The sequence below is a fragment of the Gorilla gorilla genome, chromosome 18 (genome assembly GCF_029281585.2).
Source record: "Gorilla gorilla gorilla isolate KB3781 chromosome 18, NHGRI_mGorGor1-v2.1_pri, whole genome shotgun sequence".
Taxonomy (NCBI): domain Eukaryota; kingdom Metazoa; phylum Chordata; class Mammalia; order Primates; family Hominidae; genus Gorilla; species Gorilla gorilla.
The window spans coordinates 95,740,241-95,765,157 of record NC_073242.2 but is presented as its reverse complement, the minus strand read 5'-3'; the positions used below and the strand labels follow the sequence as shown (position 1 = coordinate 95,765,157).

Genomic DNA, 24,917 nt, shown 5'->3' with positions numbered 1-24,917 from the left:
TGAGCCACCACACCCGGCCTAAAATCTCCTCTCAACAATACAATGCAATACATTGTTGTTGACTAAGTCACCATGTTGTACAATAGATCTCTTGAACTTATTCTTCCTGTCTAACTGAAATTTTGTACCCTTTGACCAAGAAGACCCGTGTCTTTAATGTGTTGAATTAGAAAAGACCACATATTGTTAGGAAAGAGGTTCTGTGTAGAAGTATTGACAATGGGAAAGGCAGAACCACTCTTCCATTCGCCTGAAGACACTGACCAGGCAACCAGGAATTGTAGATGTGGGTTTTCTAATGGCTCATTCAGCCCCCATCTGCCAGCTATGTGAAAGTGACTGTGCTTGGTGCCTTGGGGGTAGATGGGGATGGACTACCCTGCCCCCTAAAAGCTCCGGAGGCAGAGGCTGCAAGATGGTAAGGATAGAATGCAATCACAGATGAACCAGCTTTCCTGGGAGAGGGTGGGATAAGCTGATGTCTGGCAGGGAGAAGCAGTCAGGGAAGACATGGGGAGGAGGTGGCGGCATCATCAAGTGGAGCATTGGAAAGCATGAGTAGGACTTCAGCAGGTGGAGAAAGGCCCCAGAACAGCCCGTGCCTTGGATGCTGCTGGCACTTTAATCATCTGAAGATCTCATCAGAAAGCAGATTCTGATTCTGTAGTTCAAGGGGAGGAAGCAGAGATTCTGCATTTCCCACAAGCTCTAAAGGACAAGTCTCTAGAGGACCACAGAGCTGCCTGCCCCTGCTTCCTTGACTTTTGAGGTGGAGGCCAGCCTGGAAGCAGCGGCATAGGCTTCAGATGCCACTGAACTGGGCGGAGCGGGAGCCTGAGACTGATCTGGCTTTAGGTGCTTGAAACCTTTCTTTGATCACAGGGCCATTAACTCCGCCTTTGGGCCTCCTCCTTCTCCTGAAATCCCCCTTTAAAAGTTCACTTGGTAATTTCTATCAATATCTGTTTGATTTTATGATCTATGAACTCTTGGGACATATTGCCAGAATGGTACTTTGGTCCTTCAGAAAAAAATTTATTCTTTTTTTTGAGATGGAATTTCGTTCTTGTTGCCCAGGCTAGAGTGCAATGGCGCGATCTCAGCTTACTGCAACCTCTACCTCCCAGGTTCATGCGATTCTCCTGCCTCAGCCTCCTGAGTAGCTGGGATTACAAGCATGTGCCACCACGCCCGGCTGATTTTGTATTTTTAGTAGAGAGGGGGTTTCTCCATGTTGGTCAGGCTGGTCTTGAACTCCAGACCTCAGGTGATCTGCCAACCTTGGCCTCCCAAAGTACTGGGATTACAGGCATGAGCCCCCGTGCCCAGCCTAGAAATTTATTCTATTATTGGTAGATTTCTTAATGTTTTTTAATAAGCTGCCATCTTGTTATGATCAAGTTCAAAAAATATATTTTTTAAAACCATATGAATTAATTAGGTGCGCCTCTTGTTCCCACCTAATTGGGAGAAAAGGAGATTATACCAATCATTGTTTTAAAGCCGTCAGGAGTCCCAGTTAACCTGTGTGACTTTAGCAGGAGCCACCAAGGTAAGTGCAGATGGCACAAGTCAGACACCATCAGAATTCTGCTCTCCCAGTGTTTGGGATAATTGTGGTAGAGACCATGAATTAGAAACACACATAGGCAACACCCACTTACTTATTGGTGGCAGGGGAAGACCTAGAAACATTGTAGAGATGTTTCTGCTTCCTCCCAAGGGCCAGCAGTTTACACCCGGGGGCCACATCACACCAGATTGATTTCAGTGTATGTGGTGGGGCCTTCACTGTTTACATTAGTAATTTGATCCTTCCATTAAGACCCCTGCACCTATTCTTTATGTAAGAATTGAAGCAGGTCTGATTTCCGACAGTTACACTGCTGTCCCAGAGGAAAACTCAGTGGCAGTATGTTGTTGTTGTTCAGTGTTATGTAAGCATGGCAGGTACGTATGTCCGCGGATGTATACTAAATATATACATACATATATGTTTCCAATTTTCTTCCTAGATCTTGGCCCTGATTGCATTCATCTGCATAGAGACCATCATGGCGTGCTCCCCGTGTGAAGGCCTCTACTTTTTTGAGTTTGTGAGCTGCAGTGCATTTGTGGTGACTGGCGTCTTGCTGATTATGTTCAGTCTCAACCTGCACATGAGGATCCCCCAGATCAACTGGAATCTGACAGTGAGTACAAGTGGCCACTCTGGCCATGAAAGGATCACATGCCGGTTGGCTCCAAGGAAAAGTTGGAATCTCTCCAGGTCATGTTTGGTTCTAGTTCATTTTGATCCTTAAATATTCCATTATAATTCAACTGTGAAATTTTAAATTTCTTTACTGGGTTAAGTAAAACTACAAAATAAACTGAATCTTAACTAATGGGAGAAACATCATAACAATTATTTTGGCCCCCTTAAAGATGTCATTTCAATTTTGCAATCATCTGAGAAGACTGGTCATGTTGATATTTGGAGAATATGGGAAATAAAATACAGTGTAGACATTTACATACTTTTCAGACTGGACCTAAAAGCCATTTATAAAAATATTGATTCTGGAAGAATTGAAAATATGAATGAAAATGCCAGTAACTTACAGAGCCTAGGAATATTATTAAATTCAAAGCAACTAGGAGGACCTGGGGGGGTTTGGTGGTTTGATCAGAAAGTCTTGAGTGGAAACCTGCCCCTTCTCCCCATGGTTTGGGTTCTTAGCTCTGTTCGGCCACCCTTGTTAATCAGATGGGAAGCACAGGGCTGGTCAGTCCTAGACCCCCTTTCCTAGACTGTGTCCTTACTGTGCTGAATGAGAAGAGGATTTTAATATCATTTGGTTTTCTTGATATTTATTTACAAATTAGCATGTGCAAGAGCTCAAAGGGAGTCAGTCAGGGAGATCCACGTAAGCACAGTCGGCTGCCTCACACTGCTGTGCCTGTGGGATGAGAACGCCGTGGGCACCTCAGCTGCTGAGGGGGAAGCAGGAGGAGAGCGCCTCAGACCAGCTACCCTTGCCTGAGATTGGGAGCCACACAGAAGCCACACGTGGCTCTGTCTGTGTTTGGCTGCTGCTGGGCCCATGAGAAAGTGTGGGCCCCAAGGAGGAGTCTGGAGCTGCCACCTCCCTGGCAGGGCTGCTCTCTCCTGGTGTGCCCGGGTGTGGAAGGTCCTCCTTACAGGTGCTCTCTGGGTTGTCCTAACCAGCACAGACTCCTAAAGGAGGAAAAAAGGAGAGTTGCTGATCTAGAAAAGTAGATATCAGTTGAAAACTTAGCTGTTTTTTGTCTTAGCACTGGAAGCTGAGAAAAATGTGGTGGTATTTTAAATTTAAGCTCTAAAACCTCAAGATAACTAGAAGCATTTTGTCTGAGTTTTTGTGACAGGTTGTAATGTCTCAACTATTTTTAAAATGAGGTTTATGTTATCCATAAGAAAATGCTTACAGAGCATGTAGTAGACTGTTTAAGAGAACTTTGCAAACCTCCCCCAGTTAAAATGCTCATACTATGGATGCAGGGTCAAGGTCAAGGTCAGCATCTTGTTCATTGCTATCCTACTTGCCTTGTGTTCCTGAGGCCTGTCAATAAATACTTGTTGAGTAAGGGGCTGGGCTGTGAAACCCTGCGGGAGGACCTATTTGACAAAGAAGCAGCTGCTGGAAAGGTTAAGACTATAGGCATTGAGTCAGACAGACCGAGCTGGGTTCAAGTCCAACCCAGCTGAAACAGCCTGCTGAAACAGGCTGTGCATGACCCTGGGCTAGTCACTGAGAGCCCTACATTGGTGAAGTGTCAGCACTGGTAAAGTGGAGATAATAACTTTTTTTTTTTGCAGGGTTTTTTTTTAAGTATAAAATGAGGTAATGGGTGTAAAGGCATCTGGTAAGGCCTCAAACCAGTGGGCGCTGTGGCTAGTGCAGCAATGTTAATCTCACCTGAGTAAGAGGTGTCCTGGCACGCTGCTGTTATGTTACTCACACTGTTCTCCTGTTTACTTCCACCAGGGTTGACTTGACCCCCTTAATTCTGTTTTGTCTGTTTATCTGACAGCCATTAACCTGTTAAAAGACTTCATGCTTCAGATTTCTTACTAATTTATACCTACTTTTTGTTGTTTTTGTTTTTTTTTTTTGTTTTTTTGAGACAGAGTCTTGCTCTGTTGCCCAGGCTGGAGTGCAGTGGCGTGATCTCGGCTCACTGAGCAACCTCCGCCTCCCGGGTTCAAGCGATTCTCCTGCCTCACTCTCCCTAGTAGCTGAGATTATGGGCATGTACCACCATGGCCAGCTAATTTTTGTATTTTTAGTAGAGATGGGGTTTCACCATGTTGGCCAGGCTGGTTTCAAACACCTGACCTCAGGTGATCCACCCACCTCAGCCTCCCAAAGTGCTGGGATTACAGGTGTGAGCCACCACACCCAGCCCAGAAATACCTATCTAGTGAGCTTTCTGGAATTCTGCTTTTTCTATTTTAATCATGAAAGATTTTCCACTTGTTGACTACCACACTACCATGTCACCGGTCATGTTGAGGTGCATCTCTTCCCAGGGAAGTTGATACTCGTTCTTTTCCTCTGGGTGGTGGTGGCCTGGGCCTGTGGTTGGGTGTTGGTGATGTGGTCACTTGAGAACACGATCCTGTTCTTTGGGATCTGTTCCAGACTTTCCACTCTTTTGGAGCAGATAAAGGCTGTGTGTTTGCCCAACAAAAGGGCATATACCTTACATGAACTTGAGGAGATGGTACCTTTTTTTTTGAGATGGGGTCTTGCTCTGTCGCCCAGGCTGGAGTGCAGTGGTGCGATCTCGGCTCACTGCAACCTTTGCCTCCCGGGTTCAAGTGATTTTCCTGTCTCGGCCTCCTGAGTAGCTGGGATTATAGGCGTGTGCTACCGTGCCCAGCTAATTTTTGTATTTTTAATAGAGACGAGGTTTCGTCACATTGGCCAGACTGTTCTCCAACTCCTGACCTTAGGTGATCTGCCCACCTCAGCCTCCCAAAGTGCTGAGGTTACAGGCGTGAGCCACTGCACCCTGCCAAGATGGTATTTATTAAAGGCAGCTCATATCCAGTGTTCTCTGAGAGGGGTGAAAAAGTGAGCTCCTCAGGGCCGATCTCAGCTCATCAACTCGCAACAGAAGGGTTGGCCTTGGCTGTGTTGTGTTTCTGTAACAAGGTGGTGGGAGTATTGGGAGTATTTTTGTCTCCAGCAGAGCCAGCCTGATGGTTAAAATAGGGTGTGATTGGTATAGATTTAAAAACACAGGTCATTCCAGGAGCCCAGGTTGACATAAATATGGATGAGAAATGATAAATAAGGAGGACAATGCATAATTTTCTACAAGCATAATTTGATGGAATTTGAATGATTCTGTTAATGTCAAGTTTTTGGTTTGGGTTTATTTTTGGATGGATTGTGGGACTTTGATATATATTTATATATATATATTTATATATATATATATATATATTTTTTTTTTTTTAAACGGAGTTTCGCTCTTGTTGCCCAGGCTGGAATGCAGTGGCGCAATCTTGGCTCACCGCAACCTCCACCTCCCAGGTTCAAACGATTCTCCTGCCTCAGCCTCCCGAGTAGCTGGGATTACAGGCATGTGCCACCACACCCGGCTAATTTTTTTGTATTTTTAGTAGAGAGGGGGTTTCTCCATGTTGGTCAGACTGGTCTTGGACTCCCAACCTCAGGTGACCTGCCCGCCTCAGCCTCCCAAAGTGCTGGGATTACAGGCGTGACCCACTGCGCCTGGCGATATTTGTTTTTCTCTGTGTCCTAGGAGCTCATACACTCACATGTTCCACCCCTGTTTACTTTGATTAGTGCCACGGGGCTTCTCCTTTCCTCCCCTTCCCTTCTGGGATGTGGCGCTATCTAAAAGGCGTGTCTGATCCTCCCCCATCCCAAAAGCCTGCCAGTGGCTCCCACTCAACTGGCCCCAGAGCCCAGGGCCAGCTCAGCCCCACTTCCCAGAAGAGGAGGTCTGCACTTGCCTTCTCTACTTCCCCCTCTCCTAATCTCACTTTTCTAATCTCTTATTGTCAAATTCTGAAAAAATTATGAAAGTAAATATGGAGTTTAATACACAGCCACCACCTGGGTCAATAAATAGGAGATTGTCAACACCCCAAAAGCTTCCCATATGTATTTTCCAGCTAAACACACCCCCTGCCCCTTCCCCCAGTCCACCATCCTGACTATGTGGTGGTCTTCCGCAATTCATCTTCAGCCCACTCCAGTCTGGCAGCATTGAAAGTCCCCTGGTCAGGAGCCTGGGACGGGGCCTCCGTGTTCCTAGATCCTCTGGTTGCTCTTGGGTTCTCACCCCACTCAACATCCTGGTGGTGTCTGCTATGGGGCACTCTGTCCTTCTTGCCATACTCTCTCACCTCGCATCCTGGGCCCCCACACTGTCCTGTTTTTCTTCTTCCACTTTGGTCACCGTTTCTTAGTGGGCTCTGTGGCCCTGGAGGCCTCTCAGGCCTCTATCTCAGAACCCAGGCTGGGTGCTGTGGTGGGTTGAGAACAGTTGGCAGTTACCCACAGGGGCCACTGGCTGAGCCCTGAGCCCTAGGGCGTGTGACTCGTCTTGTGTTTTTTTTTTTCTGACACCAAATACATTTTCCACACCAAGCTGTTCTGTAATCCTTTGACACTGACTGGGTGTTTAACAATTCCGTTCAATTTGGACACTAACTCTCGGAGTTAGCACAGATCCCACAGACGAGGGCCCAGTCCCACAAGATGGCCCCACTTTAGACACCAGCTGCAAAAGGGGTGCCCAGGCACTTCTGTCTGGCTGAGTACAGATTCGATGGTTTCCACCACCCCTCAGGTTCAGTCATTTTCTGCAGTGACTCACAGGACTCAGGAAGGGGCATTACTTAAACAATTACTGATATGTTTTAAACGATACAACTCAGGAACAGCCACATGGGAAAGATGCATAGGGTGACGTCTGGAGGGCCTCAGATGCAGGAGCCTCTGTCCTTATGGAGTCAGAGTGAGCGCCACTCAGAAGCTCCCCAGACCCCATCGTTCAGGTATTTTTTCTGGAGATTTCACTAGGTAGGCATGACTGATTGGCCATTTGGTGATTGAACTCAATGTCCAGCTCCTCTAACTTCCCTGGAGGTCCAGGGGATGGGGCTGAAAATTCCAACTCTCTAATCACCCGGCTGGTTTTTCTGGTGACCTGCCCCTATCCTGAAACTGTCTACCACCCTCTTCCCACAAAAGTCACTTCGTTAGCATAAACTCGGGTATGATTGAAAGGGACTCATTATGAATAACAAAAGATGCTCATATCACTCAAGAGATTCAAGGATTTGATTAAATATTTTTCATTATAGCACACTCATTCTTTCTGGGACCCAGTTTCCTCATCCATGAAAGTAGAGCAAAATAACAAGTCCTGTCTTGTGGGCATTTTGGATCATAATTAGGTTAGAATTCACTGGGGCGATATGATTGGCACAGTGACTCCATAGATGGTAGCTGCTACTGTCATCAACATTATAATTGTCCCTTTGATCCTGGGGCCATTCAAGCACAAGTGAGTGCAAAGGATGGGCCGAGTGCTTGCAAACGTTCTTGTCTCCTGGATGTATAGGACAGAGGCTAGAGCCAACCACCTAGCACATTGGTTTGGGGGCCAACCAGGATTGCAGTGACAGCCCCCGGCTGATTCTGTGTACAAATATTTCATTTGTGATCAGTTCAGCCTTGATTTGTTTCATGGCCCAGGAACTCAAGTGCTTGATGCTGACTTAAGATTTGCAGTATTCCAGTATTAAGCCTTTCAAGTTGTGTGAGTAATAAGTGCTTATTGTAAAACAAAACAAAACAAAACAACAAAAAACCCCCAAAAACTAGAAGATAATATATAATTAAAAAAAAATCGTGTGATGACCCAAGAGAAATGAAAACTTGTTCACACAAAAGCTTGTAGGTTCATAGCTACATTATCTATAATAACCAAAAAGTAGAAATAAATGTCCATCAACTGATGAAGGATAAATAACGTGGTGTATCTATACAATGGAATATTATTCAGTAATAAAAAGGAATGAGTACTGATACATGCTACAACATGAATAAACCTTAGAACCATTATACTAAGTGGAAGATGCAGGGGAAAAAAAGAGAGATCAGACTGTTACTGTGTCTATGTAGAAAGGGAAGACATAAGAAATTCCATTTTGACCTGTACCTTGAACAATTACTTTGCTGAGATGCTGTTAATTTGTAACTTTGACCCAGCCACTTTGTCCCAGCCACTTTGCCCCAACCTTGAGCTCACAAAAACATGTGTTGTATGGAATCAAGGTTTAAGGGATCTAGGGCTGTGCAGGACGTGCCTTGTTAACAAAATGTTTACAAGCAGTATGCTTGGTAAAAGTCATCGCCATTCTCTAGTCTGAATAAACCAGGGGCACAACGCACTGCGAAAAGCCACAGGGACCTCTGCCTTGGAAAGCCGGGTATTGTCCAAGGTTTCTCCCCATGTGAGAGTCTGAAATACGGCCTCGTGGGATGAAAAAGACCTGACCGTCCCCCAGCCCGACACCCGTAAAGGGTCTGTGCTGAGGAGGATTAGTAAAAGAGGAAGGCCTCTTGCAGTTGAGATAGAGAAAGGCCACTGTCTCCTGCCTGCCCCTGGGAACGGAATGTCTCGGTATAAAACCCGATTGTACATTTGTTCAATTCTGAGATAGGAGAAAAACCGCCCTATGGCGGGAGGCGAGACATGTTGGCAGCAATGTTGCCTTGTTATTCTTTACTCCACTGAGATGTTTGGGCAGAGAGAAACATAAATCTGGCCTACGTGCACATCCAGACATAGTACCTCCCCTTGAACTTAATTATGACATAGATTCCTTTGCTCACATGTTTTTTTTGCTGACCTTCTCCCTATTATCATCCTGCTCTCCTACCACATTCCTCTTGCTGAGATAATGAAAATAATAATCAATAAAAACTGAGAGAACTCAGAGACCGGTGCCAGTGCAGGTCCTTGGTATGCTGAGTGCCGGTCTCCTGGGCCCACTGTTGTTTCTCTATACTTTGTCTCTGTGTCTTACTTCTTTTCTCAGTCTCTCGTCCCACCTGACGAGATATCCCACAGGTGTGGAGGGGCAGGCCACGCCTTCAGAAGAGGCCAGGCACAAAGCACATGTTATGTCGTTCTATTTGTATGAAATGTCCAGAATATTTGTGGCAGATTTCACACACAGGAAAAAAAAAATGTCCAGAATAGGCAAATCCATAGAGACAGAAAGCAGATTGGTGGTTGCTTAGGGTTGGGGGAGGAATGAGAAATAACTGCTAATGCGTATGAGGCTTTTTTTGGAGTGCTAAAAATGTTCTAAAATTACATTGTGATTGAATTATATACTTTAATTGGGTATATGTTATGGTATGTGAATTATATCTCAATAAAGCTGTTTAAAAATACGTGATATGACCCAATGAAGGGTAACCACTTAAAATACTTGAGTATAAATCCTTCTAAACTGTTCTCTGTAGACAGTCTTTTGCGTATGCATGTGTGTTGTGATATGTGAGTGCAGAAAAATGGAACCATTAAAATCATGCTTTTTCATTTAAATTATTGTACCTTACATGTTAAATATACGACTGCGTGATTATTTTTAATGACTGCATAGTGTTCCATTATGGAAATACCATTTTATTGAACAACTCCCCTATTGAGCACTTTGTTTGCTTCCTTATACTTAGAACTTTTTGCCTTAGATCATTTATTTATTTATTTTTTTGAGACAGAGTCTCACTCTGTCCCCCAGGCTGCAGTGCAGAGGCGCAGTCTCCGCTCACTGCAGCCTCGACCTCCTGGGCTCAAACAATCTTCCTACCTCAGCCTTCCAAGTAGCTGGGACTACAGGAACGAACTACCATGCCTGGCTAATTTTTTTGAATTTTTTTGTAGAGACAGGGTTTTGCTGTGTTGCCCAGGCTGGTCTCGAACTCCTGAGCTCAAACAATCCACCCACCTCAGCCTCCCAAGTGTTGGGATTACAGGCAGGAGCCACCATGCCTGGCCCCCAATATGATTTTCTTTTTTTTTCTTTTTTTTCTTTTTTTTTTTCTTTGAGACGGAGTCTCATTCTGTCTCTCAGGCTGGAGTGCAGTGGCCCGATCTCAGCTCACTGTGACCTTTGCTTCCCAGGTTCAAGTGTTTCCTCTGCCTCAGCCTCCCGAGTAGCTGCGTTACAGGCATGTGCCACTATGCCCAGCTAATTTTTGAAATTTTTTAGTAGAGACAGGGTCTCGCCATGTTGGCCAGTCTGGTCTACAACTCCTGCTCTCAGGTGATTTGCCTGCCTCGGACTCCCAAAGTGCTGGGATTATAGGCATGAGCCACCACTCCCAGCCCCCACTATGATATTTAAGATGGATTTCCAAGTGTGGGATTCGTAGGAAAATGACATGAACCTCTATAAAACCCTTGATATGGCTGGGCGCAGTGGCTCACGCCTGTAATCCCAGCACTTTGGGAGGCCGAGGTGGGCGGATCACGAGGTCAGGAGATCGAGACCATCCTGGCTAACACGGTGAAACCCCGTCTCTACTAAAAATACAAAAAATTAGCTGGGCGAGGTGGCGGGCGCCTGTAATCCCAGCTACGCGGGAGGCTGAGGCAGGAGAATGGCGTAAACCCTGGGGGGCGGAGCCTGCAGTGAGCCGAGATCGTGCCACTGCACTCCAGCCCGGGAGACAGCAACACTCCGTCTCAAAAACAAAAAAAAACCCTTGATACCTATTGGCAATGGTTTTCCAGGAAGTTGTGTTATTGAAGCCCTTCTTGCTGGTCTTCTCACTCTCTCCAACACACACACTTGCCCCAAGTATATAGTCTGCTAGTCCCACAGGTGAATAGTAGTATATGATTGCCAATTTAATTTTCATTTCTTTGGCTGTAAGTAAATTTGAATATTTGTTCCTGCTTATTACCCATTAGTATTCTTTTTCAAATTGCTTATTTATGTCCTTTCCTCACTTTGTTACTTTTTCTCATTAATATGCAAGAGCTATTTATAAATTAAAGATATTGAGCTTTTTTTGTTTTTTGTTTTTTTTGCTTTTTGAGACGGAGTGTCGCTCAGCCACCCAGGCTGGAGTGCAGTGGCGGGATCTTGGCTCACTGCAACCACCATCTCCTGGGTTCAGGCAATTCTCCTGTCTCAGCCTCTCGAGTAGCTGGGATTACAGGCACCTGCCATCACGCCTGGCTAATTTTTGTATTTTAGTAGAGATGGGATTTCACCATGTTGACCAAGTTCTTCTTGAACTCCTGACCTCAGGTGATCCGCCTGCCTCAACCTCCCAAAGTGCTAGGATTATAGACGTGAGCCACTGCGCCCGGCCATTTCTTTTTTTTTTTTTTGAGACAGAGTTTTGCTCTGTCACCTAGGCTGGAGTGCAGGGGTGCAGTCTTGGCTTACTACAACCTCTGCCTCCCAGAATCCAGCAATTCTCCTGACTCAGCCTCCTGAGTAGCTGGGACTGCAGGCACCCACCACCACGTCCAGCTAATTTTTTGTATTTTTTTAGTAGAGATGGAGGTTCACCATGTTGGCCAGGGTGGTCTCGAACTCCTGACCTCAAGTGATCCGCCCGCCTCGGCCACCCAAAGTGCTGGGATTACAGACGTGAGCCACTGTGCCTGGCCGATATTGACCATCTTGTCAAATGGTTATTTAAGGTTTAATATTTGTCAAGATTGTACTTGAAGGTTTCTGCATTTGGTATAATGCTTAGAAAGTTCTTCTTGACCAGGGTTATTTAAACACACACACATACTTTTGTGGTTTTATTTTTTTAATGTAATTTTTATTCTCTTTGATTTATTTTGCTTTAAGGTGTTAGGTAGGAATACACATTTTTAAAAGTATCTGTTCAATAGTTGCTTAACACTTTGATTTGTTTCCTCACTACCTTTCTTTTTAAAATACAGCATTATGTTTTAAATGGCACTATTCCATTGTCATACCCAACAGAATTAGCAGTATTTAATTTTATTTAATATCCAGTTCATATTCAGATTTCCCCTTTGTCTCACAATGTCTTTTTACATTTGTTTTGTTCAAATCATGATGCAAACAAGGTCCCTGCAAACAGCTCCATTCCCCTACCCCCACGCTTTTGTTGTTGTTGAGACGGAGTCTCCCTCTGTTGCTCAGGCTGGAGTGCAGTGGTGCAATCTGGGCTCACAGCAACCTCCGCCTCCTGGATTCACGCAGTTCTCCTGCCTCAGCCTCCCGAGTAGCTGGGACTACAGGCATGTGCTACTATGCCCAGCTAACTTTGTTTTTTTTTGAGAGGGAGTCTCACTCTGTCGCCCAGGCTGGAGTGCAGTGGCGAGATCTTGGCTCATTGCAACCTCTGCCCCCTGGCCTCTAGCGATTCTCTTGCCTCAGCCTGCTGAGTAACTGGGACTACACGGTGCATGCCACCGTGCCTGGCTAATTTTTTGTGTTTTAGTAGAGATGGGGTTTCGCCATATTGCCTAGGGTGGTCTTGAACTCCTGAGCTCAGGCTGTCCACTCACCTTGGCCTCCCAAAGTGCTGGGATTACAGATGTGAGCCACCGCGCCTGGCCACAGCTAATTTTTAGTAGAGACGGGGTCCAGCTAATTTTTGTATTTTTAGTAGAGACGGGGTTTCACCATATTTGCCAGGCTGGTCTCCATCTCCTGACCTCAGGTGATCCGCCCACCTCGGCCTCCCAAAGTGCTGGGATTATAGGCGTGAGCCACTGCGCCTGGCCCCCCTTTTTCTTTTTATTCTGTTGACTTGTTAGAAAAACTGGGTCATTTATCCTGTAGAGGGTCTTGCAGTTGAGTTGGCTGCATGCACCCTCATGGTAGTGTTTCATATGTTCTTCTTTCCCCATTTTCTCTGTGACGTAGTCATTGATCTCAGGGCAGTGTGGTGCTATAGCAGCTGCTCTGACAATTGAAATGTTTTCTGATCTGCTCTGCCCTTGAGGCAGCCACTTGTCACACGTGGCCACTGAGCACTCAAATTGTGGCTAGTGTGATTGAAGAGTGAAATTTTTTATCTTATATGAATTAGTTTAACTTTAGTCACATATGGCTAGTGTTTGCCCTATTGGACAGCACAGTCCTAGAAGCTCAATTATATTTAGATTCATCTTTTAAGCAAGTGCTTCAGTATTTAAATATGATTCAGTGGGATTTGAGGAGGCAGATATGTTATGCTCTTATTAGCAGTTGCTGGCGTTTTTTTCCCCTGGTTTAATCTGGTTCCTTAGCCTCAGATCATGTTGAAAGATTATTTTTTATCTTTTAAAAATAGGCTTTTTGACATATTTTTTCCCTGTATTCGCTGATCCCATTCATCATCTCATTCTCCACTCACTATTGTTAATGATCATTACTAAGGCAAATTTAAAACTACTGATTCTCCTACAACTTTAAAATTTTTGACTGTTTTCTTTTTTCTTTTTTTTTTTTTTTTTTTTTTTTTTGAGACAGAGTTCGCTCTTGTTGCCTAGGCTGGAGCGCAACGGCGCAGTCTTGGCTCACTGCAACCTCCGCCTCCCGGGTTCCAGCGATTCTCCTGCCTCAGCCTCCCGAGTAGCTGGGATTACAGGCATGTGCCACCACACCTGGCTAATTTTGTATTTTTAGTAGAGACGGGGTTTTTCCATGTTGGTCAGGCTGGTCTCGAACTCCCAACCTCAGGTGATCCGCCCGCCTCGGCCTCCCAAAGTGCTGGGATTACAGGCATGAGCCACCGTGCCCGGCCTGTTTGTTTTCTAGCCCTTTGCTGCATCTCTATTTTTATGTAGTCACTGTTAATGTTGATACTGTTTTATTTGATGTTTGACCTCACAGTGTATTGTATTTTCCCCTCGTTTCTGAATAGTCTTTGCTTTGGGAAGTATATTTTATACTCTCTTTTTACCCCTACAGCATCTTACCCAGAGCTGAGTGTAACTAAACGCTTCCTGGTTTGAATTTGTGAAAAATTTGCCCTGGCTTACGCAGGTCATAGCTGAAACCCATCCTGCTGGCAGATGCGTCTGAGCAGAGCTTTCCGTGAGCCAGGAGCAGGTTGGGTGTCTGCTGCAAGACTCAGCACTGTTATGATGCCAGCATTGTCTCTTTACATCTTATTTTATTATTTTATTGAGACAAGAGTCTCGCTCTGTCACCCAGGCTAGAGTGCAGTGGCACGATCTTAGCTCACTGCAACCTCTGCCTCCCGGGTTCGAGTGATTCTCGTACTTCAGCTGCCCAAGTAGCTGGGATTACAGGCATGCGCCACCATGCCCAGCTAATTTTTGTATTTTTAGTAGAGATGGGGTTTCACCATGTTGACCAGGCTGTTCTCGAACACCTGACCTCAAGTGATCCATCCGCCTCAGCCTCCCAAAGTGCTGGGATTACAGGCATGAGCCACCGCACCAGCCATCTTTACATCTTCAAAAAGAGGAAATCGACCTTGGAGCCAGGCCAGACCAGAGGATCCATCAGGTGTGGATAGTGTAATCAGCTTGGCACTCAGGCAGTTTGGGCTTTTTCCTGAATTTTTTTCCTATAGAGGTTTTAGAGGTACTCTGGTATGACCCGGGCTACTGGGTGCCTCATGCCAAAGTAGTAATAACAGAAGTGACAGTAAATATGTAGGCCACCGTAGCTGTGGGCCAGGCACCATGCTGGGCTCTTCACCTGTATGGTTCCATTTAATTCCTTCAACAACTCTGGGAGGAAGGGGGTACATTCTCACGTAAAGCACAGAAACAAAGTAGCTTGTCCAAAGTCATATGGGTGGTTTGGACCCTGCTCAGGCTGTGACCTTTTATTACCCTGCTATGTTCCCTTCTACAAATAAGACGAGTTAAATCTGTGAAACGGTGGATGCGTGCTGTGCAAGAAGCTTAGGAGAAAATTCTCCAGGCTTTAGTGACATAGAGGCTTGAAAGACTGCTTGAGAAAGAGCGTGAAGTCTGGCTAAGTGTGCTCTCTATGTGTGAAAGTTTGTTTTGAATGTCACACCTGAGTGCCGGGAATGCTGGAGGGATTTCACCAGTTTTAGTACATTTGGATCCTTGGGGAGCTTTGTCTGTAGCAAGATGATTTGAGTGTGGTTTTTAAAAGATGGTACCAGACCTCTAAATGGTAATTAGTGTTAGCAATTTTGGTTACTATTTCTTCAGAAAGGGTAGTGGGGTTGGTGAAAATGTAGATTTTGTGGTGGTGATTTATCAAGTAGTGTCATAAACTGTTAACTTTGCCTTCTTTTGTGTGACCAGTAACCCTGTGACATTGAGACTGAAATATGGAGCCACCAGGGAGGTTGGGTATCGTGGGTCTTATTTTGAAAGTTCTTCAGTTGCTTTTAGAGCAAAGATGGAATGGTTCTTTTCACTTGGTTTATTTTGTCTCTCTCTTTAGGATTTGGTCAACACTGGACTTAGCGCTTTCCTTTTCTTTATTGCTTCAATCGTACTGGCTGCTTTAAACCATAGAGCCGGAGCAGAAATTGCTGCCGTGGTAAGCAAACTCAAATGGTTAAAGCAAGCTGATCTGGGGACCTCCTGTGACCTGCTCGCCTGTCCCTGGCATGTGTCCTGCTCCCCCTCCTGTGGCTTTTCCTTTGCTAAAGATGATGTTACTGGGCCAGTGGGGGTCCCAGTCCCTTCAGTGCTGTGGTTCTCAAAGTATGGGCCCCAGAACAGCAGCCTTGGCATCTGTTAGACATCCTTGGGCTCCGCTCCAGAGCTACTGAGTCAGAAATGTATTTGAAGTAACCCTCTGGATGATACAGATGCGCTCTCAAGTTCAAGAACCCCTGCTTTGGTTCGTTTCCAACACAGTCCTTGATGTCTAAGAGCCTTACCTGCCTGGGGAAGGGAGGGTTCTTGAATGCAGTCATGACACCATTTAGCAGTCACATGACATTTCAAGGTGGAAATGCCATGGCAGGTGGGGACCAGATAATGTAGGACTTCCCCTCTCCATGCCCTGCATTTCTGTATTGTTCTCAGTTTATAAGGAACAGTTATCCTTTTTGTAATGGGGGGATTAAAAGGTTTATAAATGATTAAACGAACTGCTCTCCCAGGTGCCACTCAGGCGATTTGTAAGTCTTAATAATTAAAACTCTGTGCTTCTCACTCTGGAGCTGCTTACTTGGAGCTGCCCCATGAGAGGCAGGTGTGGGATGGGGGCTGTGATGTGGAACATTGGCCCTGTGGCTTGATTTGGGACCCACATGCGAAACCCTGATTTTCTGTCTATGTTACATTTTGTCTGCACTGTATTTTCTCATCTGGGACCAGAGGCCCTGAAGGTGCAGTAAAAGAGGTACTTTTGTGATTTATTTTCTTATACGTCCAAAATACTTCAAAGGAAACCTTAGGCTGTCTTTAGGTCAGGCAAGATTTTCTGTGTGTCACATGACTAGAGACTCAGCTGTGGTGTGACAGCCACACATCCAGCAGGGCTGGGCACAGGCTTCCCTTTGACTCTGAGCCACCCCGTCATATGTATTTGAAACAAGACTTTAGATCAAATGGGGCTGCTGAGAGGGGGAAGAGATCAAGGAATGAAGGCACAGGGTTGTAATGATCAGTTGGCAGAGCAGGAAGGGGCTGCATGTGGCTTGGGTCACCACGGAAGCCTTGAGGGGCCAGGCCACGTGCCCGAGGACTAACTGTGCTGGTGTGTTTTTAGATATTTGGCTTCTTGGCGACTGCGGCATATGCAGTGAACACATTCCTGGCAGTGCAGAAATGGAGAGTCAGCGTCCGCCAGCAGAGCACCAATGACTACATCCGAGCCCGCACGGAGTCCAGGGATGTGGACAGTCGCCCTGAGATCCAGCGCCTGGACACGTGAGGACCTGCCTGGATCCTCCTCCCTCCCGTCCTCGTGCCTGTCTCTCAGTCAAGTTTTCTTTCCCTTGTCCTGTCAGATTTCCATGTGATTCAGTTGAATTTTGTCCTCTTTGGTAAAAGTTCATTTTGGGAAAGGGTTTCCCGAGTGGCCCAGTGGGCAGGTCCGCGGTGGAGTTGGGAGGCCCACGTTCCTCAGCGTTTGGGGCTGTGGAGCAGCCGGCGTCACTGCCCAGGTTCACTTGAGGTCTTACCTGCCCTGAAGCACAGGCTTCCTTTGACTCTGAGCCACCTTGTCGTGTGTATTTGTAACAAGACTTTGGATTAAATGGGGCTGCTAAGAGGGGGGAAATATGAAGGAATGAAGGGACAGCATTGGAACGGTCAGTCGGCAGTGGTTCTCAGGCAGCCTTAGGCACCACCTGCTCCAAGTCAGTGTTGAGTCTGCGTGCTGGGATCCAGCCCACTCCTCGTCTTCCATGCCAGGGCCCCCAGGCAGCCAGCACCAGCCCAAAGGCCACAGGGCTGGGGAAAGCTGATGTCCTGTTAGGATGGCTCCCAGGGACCTCTGACTCAAGGAAGGGTGACCTTTTGTTTCCTACTCTGCTGAGAAATCACTTGATTCTTCCTCAAATGAATCACCTTCCTGAACCCCAGATTCTTCTCCAGGAATATGGGGGCCATCTTGTTATGGGGACTATCTTGTTTTCCAGTTTCCTGCCTACCCTAAATACTTTGAGGCTGAATTGCAGATTTTCAGTCATTTTACCTTCTCAGGTAAAAGCCATGAAAGAAACAAGCCTACTCCACCAGCCAAAGCACTTGCCCATTTGCTGGCTTCATGAACCGCAGGTGGGAGGTATGTGTTTGTGTTAAAAAACAGCATGCACACGCGTGCGCGCACATACGCACACACACACCCCTCTATTTTAGGGATGTATGCTAATTTTCTAAATGCCTGCAAAGAGTTCTAAAATGATTCTGAGCAGATTCGTCTAGGATTTGAAAATACTTGAATTTGCACCAGAACACACCCTTCCACCCATGTTTCAGAAGGCACTAATTGTTGCTTTGGGCGCCTCAGTGTCATAACTGTAGACATCATTCTTGGGAGTTGTTGGGGGGAAAAATCCTAGCTACTTAAGGTTTCTGATTGATTCTTGATAAAGTGAAGATTATTGTGTGTGGCGAATGAGTTCAGTGAGTCCCCATGATGCAGTAGTTTTTTTAAAAAATTAGAGATTAATTATATCTTTTATGGAAAAAAGTTGTTTTAGTTTGTCAGGTTTTCCCTCTTTGAACTGTTTTTAATGTTTACAAACCTCACTTTAGCTCTAACGTTTTGTGTTTAGCCCTCACCAAAAAGCACTTACTGTGGCAGGAAGATTTTGCAGTAACATGGAGAAATCCCCAAGATCAAGTGCTGACAAATGTTGACAGCTTTAGCAGCGTACTGTGTAATAAATAACTCCGAGGGGGCGGTGGGGGGTCTGTGCAAGAAAGCGTCCCCTTATGCACATGTGGCGTCTCATTCCCCAGAAAAGGACAGCATCTGAGCTCACAGTGTTGATCAGGCAACATTGCTGGGCTGGGGGTCGGAGTTGGGGTTAGCTTCCTGCACCAACACCTTCAGTACGATCTGAGTTGGGAGCAGTGGCCCAGGCTATGTGGCTGAGCACCATGTCTGCCTCAGGGGCTGACCCTGCTAGCCTGTTCACAACTCGTCTCCCCTCTGCTCCCACAGAGAGGGCAGCCAGGCCAGCTCACAGCTGGGTGTGCTGCCTGGCAGGTCTGTTGAGTGTGTTTGCAAAGTCAAAATTGGGCTTATCTCTCTTTGAGAGTTCCTTTTAAAATAGGGCCACAAAGGCTCAGCCTTGCATTAAATGGGGCCCACTTGGAAGGACCATCCTGAGCTTTATCAGAAATCTCCTGCTGGGAATCATGTTACTTGGCCCCCAAAAAAGGCCATCTTTGAAGTGAGATTGAAAACAAGAACACCATTCAGGTGGGCTTGTTGCCCAAGTTTTCCCAGGTCACTTCAGTAAAACCACTTGATCATCTGGTGAAAGAGGGGGGCAGGTGGTTGGCCTCCTGAGGATATGTTGTCAGCTGCAAGAAATAGTTCTGAAGTCACTGAAACTAAATGCAGATGAATGACCAAAAAGGATGACACGCCAGAGAGTGACTTAGGAGTTAATTTGCATCTTCGTGATAGACTCTTCAGAATTATTTATGTCCCTGTAACTATTTAATATCCTTTGTGCCGTGAGGCTCCTCGGTGGTTTTGTAAATGTTCTCCTTGTATTTAATTAACTCCCACTAGAACCGGAAGTGGTGCCATGGACGCTTTCTAGTTGATGTAATGTGTGGTTGCACATGTCATCATGTATAGACCACGTGGTGACGAAAGTTCTGGAGGGAATAGGGTTGTCCAAGGTGAATATGAAGACGCCTATATTTTTCTTATATTGCCTCTGTATGCAAACAGAAGACAATCGATATCTGGGGGCCTTAAAATGACCTCTTGGCAAATTGAAGGAAGCGTTTTTGCGTTTAATAGTTTCAATAGGGACCAATATCAGTTTGGTTTGGGGCATTTGAAGGCTGAGCGACCTTAGTTTTTCTCAGTGTTCTGGTGGGACGATATTGGTTTTCACATTTAAAGCAAAACTTGAAGAAACTGCAGTTGCTGTGTGCATTTGGGTTTTTTCCTGGACACTGTACAGCTGAAACCCTCAAGCATTTGGTGGAACCTCTGGTGGTTTTAGATGGATATGCAAACACTGACGTCCTCAGAGAAAGTTTATTTTGGCACTGATTGGGTGGATTTGGTATTTTTTCCCTCTGATTCTCTTTGATATCCTTCTTTCACACTGCTGAAGGCATGGGAGGGAAATATGTTTTCCCTGCCTTAAAGAGGGATTACAGTCATGAAAGGCTGGAGATACTTGTTGGCCCCACATAAAGCTGGGAAGAACAGACGCAGTTACAGATTAAAATCTCGTCAGAGAAGTTTGATTTGAAGTAAACAGCCATCCGAGGGAGGTGACTTTTGTCTACAGAAAAAGCAAGAATGTGGCAGCCTGCACAGCCCCAATACACATCTTCCTTGGCAATGTGAGCTGAAGCCAGCATGGGCAAGGCCGGCCCAGCTCTGAGGGCTTGGCCCTGGGAAGCCGGCAGCACCCCCAGCCCTTCAGGCCCTGTTACTGTCCCCTGGCAGGAAGGCTCATGCCTGTGGGCAGCCAGGGAATGTGTCTGACCTCCACCCTATGTCGGGTGCTTCTGGGACAGCTTCGTGACTCAGTTGAAAACATTCTGACTCTCTTCAAGTTTGCAGTTACATCTGTGGTTCTTGGAAGCTGTCCTAGTGAGTCAGCCTTGGGTTAAGCCTGAGGAGACCAAGCTCCAACACCTTTGTGCACTCATGTACGTGAATTCTTGCTTGCAGTGAATGAGACCTGAACAACTCTAGTGGGTGCCATGTCCTGCGTGTGGCCCAGGCGTACCTTTTCTTGTAGATTCACATGAGAAACCCGTCACCTATCCATGTGCTCTGAGAGGTGGACTGAGGTCTAATCCCTTTCTGTGCCAGATTTTCTGTGGGTTGGTCTTAGCACCTAGGAGACGAATAGAGCATGGAGACACCTGAACAATTTAGTGATTCTGCAAGGCAGTGATGATTTAAGGGTTCCTATTGTCTCATCTGTGTTCAAAACAAAACAATCATGAAGTCTTTGTGCCACTGCCTGACTGTCGTCTTCTCCAGATCTCGTTTACAGAGAAATAATGACGTTAAACAGGTATCAGAAAGGGGAAAAAGTTTCTAGGCCAAGAGCTGCTGGTGGATTCTCTTGAGCAGAATAACAAGTTGCTTCCTGCTCCAGGGACTGCCATTAGCTTGTGAAGTCTCTAGGTGCCTTGTTATTTCCTAGTGAAGTTGCAGAATCCAGGGTTTTTTCCAGGTTTGTCTTATTTTATCAGCACCCACGTCCAGGCCCAACAGCTTGCTCGGCTGGTGAGATCCACACACGGCCAGGTCTGGGAGATAAGGGAGGAAGCAGTGGCCTGGAACACCCCACCTGTCTGCTATCAGCACTAGACAGCTCAGGCTGTCTTGGAAACGTGTACTTTGTTAACTGCCTTCCTGTCCTCTTGTCTTTGAAAGCTGTCTCGCGTTCCACAGTCAGCTTGAGGGCAAGAGTGGGATGCTGGGGACAGGTCTTTCCCGTGCTGTGGGTGAGCTCCTGGCATCTGGCTCAGGAACATGTGGGTCCAGCAGGTGACTCTGAAGCTGGCTTGGCTGCCATCTCAGACAGGACGCAGGCCTGACACCCTCAGCTTTTAGCTTTGTAAACTTCCCTGGCGCTTTGTAGAATCTTGTGTTTCTTCTCTTCTCAGCAGATATCATTCAAGTCACAAGAACTGTCTGGTTGAGAAAGTAATTTAAAATATTTGACCTTTTATGTTTCTTTTATTTAGAAACTGTGAGAGAAAATACCGTCAATATCTGTTAGGTCTAGAAAAATTTTCTTCCGAAAGTGAATGTTCTGTTTAATTCTTCTTCATGCAAGTGAGTGGCATTTTGTACACTCTTTAGCTTGAAGCGGAGTGGGTCCTATTGTATTTTCCCTTCTTTTGTCTGGAATATATTCTTTTTCCATTTGGATACAGTTTTTCAACCTTTGGGATTTTTTTTTCCTTTCTGGTTTTTCCTACTCCACAAACGTAACAGTAAGGAAAAAATCACCCACAAACCCGCTGAGTTTGAATCACTGGCAACTTGCCTAGAAAAGTTCAGATGATGGGTCCTTGAATGGTGTATCTATTTCATAGGGTAAGTTTGTTGTCTATGTTTGTTTTTTTATGCTGAGGCTTTAATTCAGGTGACTTGCTATCTAGACACCTGGGGTGGCGTGTTTTCTTTGGGATGCGTAATACACAAAGGCCAGGGAGCCTTTGGCTTGGACCCCCAGGGAGCTATTGGAACTTTTAAAGTTTGAGTTTAGGAGTAAGAACATATCTCAGACCACCTTAGTCAGCTTTGCTGATGGGATTTAGGGCCAGGTCAGAGTTTCTTTTCATAACTGCCTGAAAAGAGAGATGGTGTGAAACAAGATTCTGATAACGGTTTGTGTGAGATTTGATCATAGTCTAAAACTATCACGTCTGAGTTGCCTTAGGATGACAGTGCTGACACCCAGTAGGAAGTATTCCATTTTTATCAGGAAAGTCAGTCACACGTAGGGATGGTGAGGAGACGAGGGGAGAGGAGGGAGACCTGCTGGTGCCCCTGCACCAGGGTGAGGCCTGACTCACGCTGCTTCCCCCCACAGGCCCTGCTTTGCTTGCCTGCTTTTTCCAGAATCGATTTTGCAAGCTTCAAGATTCTGTTCCCCTCTTCACAGAAGTGAGGAAGGCAAATACTCAGGGTTTGAAGGGAGACCTGGCCGGCCTGAGGGCTGGCAGATGTGAGGGTAGGACACCTGGGATGGACTCGTAGGCTGGCCCAGGCCCAAAGGGGGCTGCCTCTTCCCAACTCTTTCACTCTGTAAGCCATTTTAAAATGAGTTTTTGAATCTTGCCTCAAATTGACCTACTTGGATAAAATCAGTGCTTTTCCTAACTTGATTTTGTTTGACGTGGTTCCCTCTAAGAGAATGGTAGGAATTGAAACTATTTGTATATGTTGAAATTTGTAGGGGTTCAGGAACCCATGGCAGAAACACTAAACTATTTATTTACAAGTATGACTATTTTTTTTTCAAAGTAGGCAATTTGTATATTTTAAGGCAAATAATCACTTCACCTCTGGTGCCTTCCATGCGTCGCATAAGCACTCTTGTCAATCATGGAATTGGAAAAAAAGATGTACATTTAGTTAAACAAGATAACACTATTTTTGTAGCATGATTTTAGATTGTGTCCTTTTAATATTGTTTTCAACAATGGTAGTTTTGAGGTTTTGGCCATTTTCTCTTTACACTTCGTATGTATTTTAAAGAAGAAAAAAAAAAATTCCCTGGCTATTCCTCTTTCCTCTCTGCTGCTGCTTCTCCTGCATCTTGTTCCTGCTTATTTAAATAGTCTGAGAGTAAGAGTATATTTCTGTGAAATAATTATAAGTCAGTATAATTGCATTTGGCATTTTTTAACCACTTGCTCAGTTTGGAGCCACTGCTCACCTCAAACAGTACAAAGAAAGTGGTTCCATATTTTACAAACAGAAGAGTAACATCAGAGCCCTGACCTCCTGTCTTTGGGTGTAAAATGGTGAGAGGCCGGTGTCCGGCTCCTTCCCTTGTGGTTTGGGCTGGTGAACTGAGCCCAAGCGTATTCTCTGGCCCGGGCCCCTTCCAGAATCAGTGCGGGCGTCCTGCAGAGGCATGGCCTTCCTGCCGCTGCAGAGTGGGAAGCTTCCCGGGGGACCTCAGCCAGCTCCGGGGCTCTCATCTTCCACTCGGATCTCAGATTGGTTCGTTGTGGATGCTCTGGCTAGGCTCGGCAGCCTTTTCCAGGCTTCAGGCCTGAACAAAACAGGCTGTTTGCTGTGAGGAGCTAGATGACACCAAGACACAGACACATACTCTTCACTGGCTCCTTTTGCTTCTCCTTCCTGTAGGACGTGAGTTATGTCTGGTCCCAAAACCCTTGAGTAAACTAGCTGAGCCATTGCAAATGAAGGTACAGATGGATTGAAACATAAAATTGTAGCTTTTGGTGTCCTTCTGAAGGGTCAGAATATGTAATTATTTGATAACCAAGGAAGTCAAGTCAGATGGCTAAGTAGTAACTTTCCAATATGATTTCTCCGTGGTACTTCACCTGGTGGCACTTTTGGGGGGCAATGTTAACAACTATCACATTTTACTCATCAAGTCTCTTTCATTTCAGCAGTTTAAAGACACAACTGTGGGCTTTCTGAGGCGATGCCCGTTGGGCAAACTTAGGTTTATGTGTTTGGTTTTTCAGCTGACGTGGAAGCCCTGGGTGGGCGTCCCCTGGCTGGCCTGGCTTTCGGGTTCAAGTCTGTATGTATGGAGTGGGTTGGGGCCCCAAAGCTTTGCTGCTATTGATTTGTCCCTGACAGCAGGCAAAGCCTCACATTGCCCTCAATTTTCCCCCTTTCATTTGAAGGACCAATTTTTCATGGTACTTGTCTTGATCTTTTTCATAGTGTTCAAATCTGTATTTTTGTATGTAGAGGGAAATAATTTTCTCAACACTAATCGTTAATAACTATTGTATTAAATTGTCATGAAGGAACTCTTGTTTAATAAATGGACGTGTAAGGATGTCGTTGTCTCTCCTCACTCTGACTGGCCTCCTCTGCCCCTTAAACGTTACGGATCCAGTTCCTGAAATAGGGCTGCTGTGTGGAGGTTGAACAGAGCCACGATCCTCAGGGTGGAACAAGGCCTCTGTGACACCAGCTTTGCCACTTTGCCAGGGCTTACAAGGTGGAATGTAAATTCCACCAGGGGCCTCTCCACTCCTGCACACCCAGCTTTCTTACCCATTTTCAGCACATGTGGTGTGTGACAGTTTGGGTGGAATGTCTTGTCTTTTCCCATCAGCCTGGATAAGAATGCGGACCCGGGTCCTCCAGGGCTGTAGTTCTCTGGGCTGTTATGCAACCAGCTTCCAAACCAGGAGAGCCCCAGGGTTCTGGCTGCCTGAGGCTGCCGTGAGACACTATCCTGATGTGTAAGTGAGAGGGCCCTGGGCCAGTTACCCGACCTCTGTCTCTTTGTTTGTAAAACAGGGTAGTGTGAGAACTAGAGCAGGGGTCCCCAACCCCTGGGCAGTGGACTGGTACCATGGGACCTGTTAGGAGCCAGGCCGCACAGCAGGAGGTGGGTGGCAAGCAACGGCATTACCGCCTGAGCTCTGCCTCCTGTCAGATTGGCAGTGGGATTAGGTTCTCATAGGAACGCGAATCCTATTGTAAACTGTGCATGCTACGGATCTAGGTTGTGTGCTCCTTATGAGAATCTAATGCCTGATGA

At 45.9% G+C, this 24,917-nt stretch overlaps 1 protein-coding gene across 2 annotated transcripts in view; it reads left to right on the top strand.

Annotated features, from left to right (window-relative positions):
* CMTM4 (CKLF like MARVEL transmembrane domain containing 4) overlaps positions 1-24,203 on the top strand; it is an 82,888-nt gene extending 58,685 nt beyond the window's left edge. Inside the window, exons 2-5 of one of the 2 annotated variants that reach the window (XM_055366109.2) lie at positions 2,016-2,192; positions 15,467-15,565; positions 16,748-16,908; positions 21,618-21,839. In XM_055366109.2, coding sequence (XP_055222084.1) covers positions 2,016-2,192; positions 15,467-15,565; positions 16,748-16,908; positions 21,618-21,699 — 519 coding nt within the window. In that variant the 3' untranslated portion in view covers positions 21,700-21,839. Of the gene's footprint in view, positions 1-2,015; positions 2,193-15,466; positions 15,566-16,747 lie in introns of both variants that reach the window. The other variant, XM_031002932.3, reaches the window with a different exon arrangement.
* The last annotated feature ends 714 nt before the right edge of the window (positions 24,204-24,917 follow it).